General features: G+C 33.0%; 1 protein-coding gene across 1 annotated transcript; it reads right to left on the reverse strand.

Annotated features, from left to right (window-relative positions):
* Positions 1-224: 224 nt before the first annotated feature.
* On the reverse strand, positions 225-6,698 carry LOC114276609 (uncharacterized). The gene is made up of 3 exons (XM_082923354.1): positions 6,602-6,698; positions 1,627-2,138; positions 225-1,463 (listed from the first exon to the last, which is right to left on the reverse strand). Exons 1-3 carry the CDS (start codon positions 6,696-6,698, stop codon positions 225-227), a joined length of 1,848 nt encoding a protein of 615 aa, XP_082779480.1.
* Between the last annotated feature and the right edge of the window lie 1,414 nt (positions 6,699-8,112).

Here is an 8,112-nt window from a genome sequence, read left to right on the forward strand (position 1 = left end):
TTTTTTCACTTCTTCTGTCTTTTGCCACGTGCTTTTTCAAGTCTTCTTTGTGCTGCTAACTGTTCCATTGAATGCTCTTGAGAAGTAGAAAGTGGAAATGATGAAGATGTAGGCAATGGTGTTGGAGTTGGACATGGTTGAACAACTGAAGCTGCAAGAGTAGTATCATCTTCACTGTCTGAAAGTGATACATTATCTCTTTCTTCTATTGTCATAATGTCCTCTTAAATGTTGGCATCTTCTGGATGTGCATCCCAATTTTTAAAATTTTCATAATCCTCCCTATACCTTGACAAGAGTCTATGATTATAGTGCACAAAAACCAACTTTTCAGCTCGATCAACATTTAACCTATTCCTTTTCACATTATGAATGTAGGAATAGGTACTCCAACACCTTTCTGCACAAGAAGTATTTACACTTTGAGACAACACTTTCAATGCTAAAGAATATAATTCAGGTGCGGCCCCACCATACAAATGCCACCATGATAGTGCATCCATGGTTGCTCTATCATTTACTGCTTGAGGTTGTGAAAAAACTCCTTTGCAACTAACAAAATCACTAATTTGTTTTCTTATAATAGCAACTTCAGTTTGATCACAAATCATTTTTTCAATTGCCTCAAGATACCCCTTTTGCACCTCAACATCAAAATGAGGTTTTTTTCTTCTCACACCACCTGGGGTAGATTTTGACAACCAAGAATTTGTGTAGTACCTAGGAACAAGAATATAGGCTAGACAATGCAAAGGAATGTTCATCTTATTCCATCTTTCCACCACAAATTGATGTATCAAATCATAAACAATAGGATCATTTGAAAGAGTATCCTTAATGTTCCCTAACATAGTATCCATCAACTCATAAACCTCTTCAATCACAACCTTATCAGAATCTGAAAATCTAAGCATCTTATAAATGTGTTTTGTGATGGTGAGGACTGTTTTTGCTTTTCTCCAAAAATCATCATCCATAATGGTTTGGTGGACAATGTCATGCTGATGAGGAGATGATGTATTTTTTCTCAAATTTTCCCATTGTTTGCTTAGAGCCATGGACAACAAAGCAGGTCTGACTTTAACAAGACGTTGTAAAACAATGAAATGATGCACAAACCTAGTCTTCTTTGCTTTGAGAAGATCCAGACCAGAAAATGTTTTGAACAAGTATTGACAAGAGCTATGGTTTTTTATGTATTTAACCACTTCTTTACCCCTCTTATATGATTCATCAACAAATAACAAAGCTGGATCCTCACATTTGGCTATGTCTTTCATCAAGAGATTCAAAGTATGAGCTAAGCAACCTGACCAAATTATATGGGAATACTTGCACTGAATTATTACTCCAGCTGCCTTGCAATTAGTGGCATTGTCAGTAACTACTTGGACCACATTGGAGGGTCCAACAAATTCAATTGCTTTAATCAACAAATCAGCAATATTTGTTGCATTTTTCTCCTATGAAGAAACATCATGTCCATTAATAAAAATGGCCTTACCACCAGAAACAGCCATGATGTTAATCAAAGTTTGATTCTTCAAATTTGACCAACCATCAGAAACAATGGAAACTCCATGTATGTTCCAATCTTTGCATTAAAGGGTTGAGGGATTGTTGAACCTTGCTTTGTTCTTTGTCCAACAAGTTGGTCCTCGCCTTCTCATAATTAGGAGACTTGTACCCTTTCGGAGTATTATTAATAGCAGTAACCATATCTGTCCACCGTGGAGACCTCACAACATTAAAAGCAATGCCATTGCTATAAAGACACCTAGAAATTGTTTGGTCCACTTCTTCTCTATTTCTTATGTAAAACATGTTGTCAATTGAAACTTTGACTGAGTGTGGCATATCAGAGGACCTAACAGTTTGAGATTGTATCTGTGATGTTGAAGTGGACCTAGGAAATTTTCTGGCCTTGGCATTTCCCAGAAACATTCGTTGTGCATCTAGCTCCTCTTGTTTTAGCCACTCCCTCTCAGTCTTGTTAACCTTTGGACATAGTTTTATACCTTGAGCTCGTTGGCCTGGTAATTTGCCTATTAAGTGTGCACGGACTTGGGAATAAGAACCAGTATAAGCCTCCAATTTGCAACCAAAATTGCATATAAATTTTGCAGAGCCACCCCTACCTTTGGAATTGGGCGATTCATCAGAAATTTATGTGACATATTTCCAAAGTGGAGTAGCAGTTGGCTCTTCAACATCCTCATCTTCCACAACTTCTTGAGAGTTAATACTTTGGCTTAAATCCATTCAAAATCTGTAGCGTGAAACCATTCAAGTATACAACAGATTAGAAAAAATAACTAATAGAAAATAAATAGAAATGGAAACCAATAGAGAAAATTATGAATGTACATAAAACGGTGCTTGCCTTATAAGCCAAAATCAGCTTGCTTGAACTCTTCAGAAGCTCTGGTTATATATTTTCCATATACAGAACGTTAACTCTTCAGAAGCTCTGGTTATATATTTGCCATATACAGAGCTTAACTCCACTTTGAAGAATGAGATGGATGTTGATGGTTATATAGAGTTGGCGGGAGTATGAGTTGGCAGGAGGAGTAAGGATCAGAAAGATTTTTCTTGAGAATAAAAAAACATACACCATCAAGAAAAATAATAATAAAAAAATACACACCTATTGATTATTGAGAATAAAAAAATACACCATCAACTAAAATAATAATAAAAAATACACACCTATTGATTATTGAGAATAAAAAAATACACATCTACCAAAATAATAATAAAATAAATACGAAAGGTCTTCTCTGTACAGCTCATAGCTTGTCATGCATTAAATGATAGTGCATGCTTGTCATCTCGGTATGGTGGATATATTGTGTAGAAGAAGATCAAGAGTCTTGGAGAAGAAATTATTTTATTTTATCAGTTTGGTAATTATTAGCTCAAAAAAATATTAGTTTGGTTTAAAAAAATTACACTAAATATCAAAAAATAAAAAAATAAAAATATTTTTTGTGTATTTATTAATTTTTTAAAATATTTTTTTATAAATATTTTATTACTTAGATACATCTAAGTAAGGTGTATCTAAAAAAATAAAAAAATAGTTAAAATTTAAAAATATTCACTAAAAAAAAATTCAATTTTTTAGAAAATTGAATTCAGAAAACTGAAACTAAACACACTAATTATTTTTAATAATTTCAACAATATTATAGTCTTTTAATTTTTTTTTTATTTTTATATTGTTGTAGAGATGTGTTCATAGTAAAGGCCGCAGTGGTGGTAGTAAAGATGAAAGGATAGCAATTATGGTGATAATGATGGTGCTGTTGGTGGTCACTGGTGGTAGTGGAAGTAAAGTGGCAGTAGTGGTGGTGGGATAGCGGTTGTGGTAATGACAGTGTTGATGGTGGAAGGGTGGTGTAGAGGTAGAGTGATGGTGGTGGGGGTGGAGGTGGAGGTGGAGGGATAACGTTTGTAGTGGTAATGATAGTGTTGTTGGTGGAAAGGTGGTGTAGTGGAGGTAAAGTGGTAGTGGTGGGGGTAGAGGCGGAGGGATAGCGGTTGTAATGGTATCGTTAGTGTTGTTGGTGGAAAGGTGGTGTAGTGGAGGTAGAGTGGTGGTGGTGGTGGTGGAGGTGGAGGCGAAGGGATAGCGGTTGTAGTGGTAACAATAGTGTTGTTGGTGGAAATGTGGTGTAGTGGAGGTAGAGTGGTGGAGGCGGAGGCGGAAGCGGAGGCAGAGGGATAGCGGTTGTAGTGGTGACAGTAGTGTTGTTGGTGGAAAGGTGGTGTAGTGGAGGTGGAGGTGGAGGTAGAGGGATAGCGGTTGTAGTGGTGACAATAGTGTTGTTAGTGGAAATGTGGTGTAGTGGAGGTAGAGTGGTGGTGGTGGAGGCGGAGGTGGAGGCAGAGGGATAGTGGTTGTAGTGGTGACAATAGTGTTGTTGGTGGAAAGGTGGTGTAATGGAGGTAGAGTGGTGGTGGTAGAGGTGGAGGCAGAGGTATAGCAGTTGTAGTGGTAATTATAGTGTTGTTGGTGCAAGGGTGGTGTAGTGGAGGTAGAATGGTGGTGGTAGAGGTGGAGGCGGAGGCGGAGGGATAGCGGTTGTAGCGGTAACAATAGTGTTCTTGGTGCAAGGGTGGTGTAGTAGAGGTAGAATAGTGGTGGTTGAGATGGAAGGATTGTGGTTGTGGTGGTAATGATAGTGTTGGTGGTGGTAGAGTAGTGGTGTTGGCGGTGGTAAGACAGCGGTTTTGATTTTTTATTGGGCGAATTACACTACCAGTTTGAAGTTTCTATAATTTGGGACTCGTATCACTTTGGTCCATGACTTTTCAATTATGACACGGTTAACCCTGAATTTTGAATCTTGTTCCAAATAAGGACAATTTAAGATATCATTGCTTAATTTTGAGGGTAAAATTATCAATTTGATAAAATATAAAACTAATTTGACAAAAATAAATGTCAAAAAATATTTTTAAATTTTTAAAATTTATTTCTACCAACCAAAATAAAATTATGTAACATTGATAAATCTTTTAGACATTTATTTATTTATTTTTTTTACCAAATTAATTTTTATTATATGTTTGGATAATGATCATATAATGAGTGGTTGTTAGGATTTCAATGTGTAATTGACATATTTAATATATGAAATATTTTTAGTTTTGGATTTTTTTGATTTAATGGATTGGCTTAATAATGATATCAAAGTTGTCATATTTGACTTTTTAAAAAATAAATGTCTAAGAGATTTATCAATTTTATATAATTTTATCTTTAGTGGGTAGAAATAATTTTAAAAAATTCAAAAATAATTTTTTTAAAAATTTTATTTTTGTCAAATTAGTTTATATTTTATCAAATTAACGATTTTGCCCTTGAAATTAAGCAATGGTATCTTCAATTGTCCTTATTTGGAACAAGATTCAAAGTTCAGGGTCAAATGTGTCACAATTGAAAAGTTAGGGACCAAAATGACACTGGTTCCAAACTATAGAGACTATTAGTGTAATTTGCCCTTTTTTATTTGTCTTTTTTGGACCTTTTTCAAATGTATATATGTATATATATTTTAATTTGTCTAGTCGAGAAGAATATAAGAGTGTTGATTTTTTGAAAAATCTAAAAAAAAAATTCATTTGCATATAAAAAATTACTCCCAAATATCCACTAAATTTGGATTGCTTAGGTGCAATTGTTTGGTTATCTAGTGATTTGGGAAAAAAAATTCAAAAAATTTGAACCAAATAAAATTTAAGTGTATTTATGTTAAATATATCTAAAAATTAAAAAAAAATACTTAAAATATTAAAAAAGATCAGTAAAAATAAAAAATATATAAAAAACAAAAGATCAGAATTTTTGAAAAGTGAATTTTGAAAATGGAAATCAAACAAAGTGATTATTGTCATTGTATTTATGAAGGTTGTGTAACAATATTATTTATTTTATTTTTATTTTCATTTTGTTCTATGTTTGGAATAAAAAATATATTTTTTGTACAAAATTGGAATATGATAGTAAATTCAAGATGCTGGACTGTTTGGCTAACCAAATATAAAAGTGATATGAGACTAAATGTCATATAATTCACTAGTGGACAGGAATAATCATTTGACCTCGCAACTTTGACGCTGTATATGATAATTTATGTACAAATGATAAAAATAATTTAACTTGAGATAGGGATTTCATTTAAATTTTTTTTTTATCATGTGTGATGAAATTTTAATGTAGTATAACAAAATAGTGCTATAATTATAATTAAAACATTATTTATATATAAATCATATAAAAAAAATACTACAATTATTTTTGTAAATATAAATTATATTTTGAGAACTTTATTTTATAATGAATAGTAATCTTCATCTTTTCTTTTCATTTAAATTTGAGTAAAAATTAGTTAAAAACTTGATTTGATATAAAATACTTCAATAATTAGAGACTATGCGTGTTTTTAATATAAATAAAAAAATATATATGTTGAAAAAAAAAATGGTGTATTTGGTTTGTGTTTTGATATAAATTTTCAAAAAAGTTTTAGGGAGAGAATTTAAATTGTTTTTTAGTTTGTTTGGTTGTGTATTTTGAAAATAGTTTTGGAGTTTGGGAGTTTGTAATGATTTGATATTTTGTTATAGTTAAGTACATGTGTGTGAAAGAAAAAGTAATTAATTGATATATATAAGAGAGAGAGTGATTTTAAAAAAAAAATCAAAAAATTTGAACCAAACAAAATTTTAAAAAAATTTCTTAAAAAGTATATTTTGAAATACAAACCAACTCAAACACTCTATAATTATTTATTTAAATTAAACATAATTATTCAATCTCTCTCCCACTAAATATAATTATTTTAATCTTCCTCTCCCCCTTTCTCTCTATTTTTCTGCTGACTCCCTTCCTCTCTTGTCTCCCACTCATTCTTTCTCCATCTACCCCCATTCTCATTCTGCTTATTGCACCCACTTGCTGACTCTGTCTCTATCTCTACACCTTCCCCACTCATTCTCTCTCTCTAACGTCTCTCTTTCTCATTTCCTTCTTTCATCTCCTCTCTTCTGTCAACAAATACCATCTCCTCTCAGAGCTCAAATAACAAACCTCTGGTTATTTCCTTTGTTCGATCTTCCTCTTCAATGGTGGTGGGCAGTTGTGGAGCGAAGGCGGCAATGAGTCCTGTCCCTGCTTTCTCGTTCATTCTTACTCTTATTTTTTTTTCACTCTATTTTCTTTGAAATTTGTGATTTGATTTTGGCAAATCATAAGAAATCAACACCCATTTCAAAAGCTTTTCAAAAAGTATGAAAAATCAACACTCATTTCCCAAATTAAATCCATTTCAAAACCCATTTTATGAAATCAAAACCCATATTATATATATATATATATATATATATATATATATATATGTCATGAATGAAAGAGAAAGAAGAGAGAGAAAACGAGAGAGAGAGAAAGAGGTGAAGATCAAGAGATAGAGACCGAGAGACAGAGATCGCGACCGTTTCCTTCTCTACTGTAAGACCATCTCCAATGGTTCATCAAAGTTGACATTAAATTCAAAATTTAGTGAAAAAGTTACTATTTGATGCTCCAACGGTTGCACCAAATCGATATCAAAATGAGATTTTACCAAACAATTCATCAAACTGAGGACACAATACTGATTTCATCAAAACATTATTTATGACCGTTGGGGGAGACCAACCGGTCAACCAGTCGGTTGCCCGGCCGGTTGACCAACCGGTCGACCACCGAAAAGTTCAAACAGTTCCAAAAAAGTTCAAACAGTAAAAAAAAAAAAAAAAAAATTTTGCTTTACCGGTCGACCACTAAAAGGTTCAAACAATTCAAAAAAAAATAAAAAAAAATTTTTTGGCTTAACCGGTCGACCAGCCGGTTGATCGGCCAGTTAACCAACCGGTTGTCCCGGCACAGATTTGATGAAAGTTCACCATTAGAGCTAATGGTATCAGATTTGGTGAAATGGATCATTTTTTACTCAGATTTGATGAAAAAAGAAATACACCGTTGGAGATGCTCTAAGTTTCTCATTCTGTATTTTTGCTTTTTTTTTTTTGTATTTGTGCCTAAGATCCATTACCCAAAATCTGCTTCAGATCCATATTTTGAGTTTAATTTATTGCTTCTGAGTTGTTTTATTTCCACCAACGATCCTATCTTGGATAGGAACGCGTTTCTCTCTCTACAGAAACGCGATTCCTACACGTTTCTTTCTAAGAAACGTGGAATCGCGTTTCTTACAAAGATTCGTCACCACCTTGCACGATTCTTGCAACTAAGGAATAGATATTAATTTTAGTTTTTTGACTCTTGGTTGTTGATTTTATGTTAAAGTTGTTGACAAACATAAATAAATAATTTATCTTATAAGGTTGCAATACATCATCAAAATTGATCGGTGGTCAAATTGGTGATGTTGTACATCTTTAATGTCTTGGCACATTTCCTGTGACCATTGAAGATGTTCTATGCTACTTAGAGCGTCTCCAACCACATCCTCTTCTCAAGAGGATGAAAATAATATTTTTTATTCAAAAAGTAAATATAGAGGAGATCACTATTCATTCAAACTCCAACCACAAACCTTC

Source organism: Camellia sinensis, chromosome 4 (assembly GCF_055761805.1).
Source record: "Camellia sinensis isolate YWXY chromosome 4, ASM5576180v1, whole genome shotgun sequence".
In the NCBI taxonomy this organism is placed as follows: domain Eukaryota; kingdom Viridiplantae; phylum Streptophyta; class Magnoliopsida; order Ericales; family Theaceae; genus Camellia; species Camellia sinensis.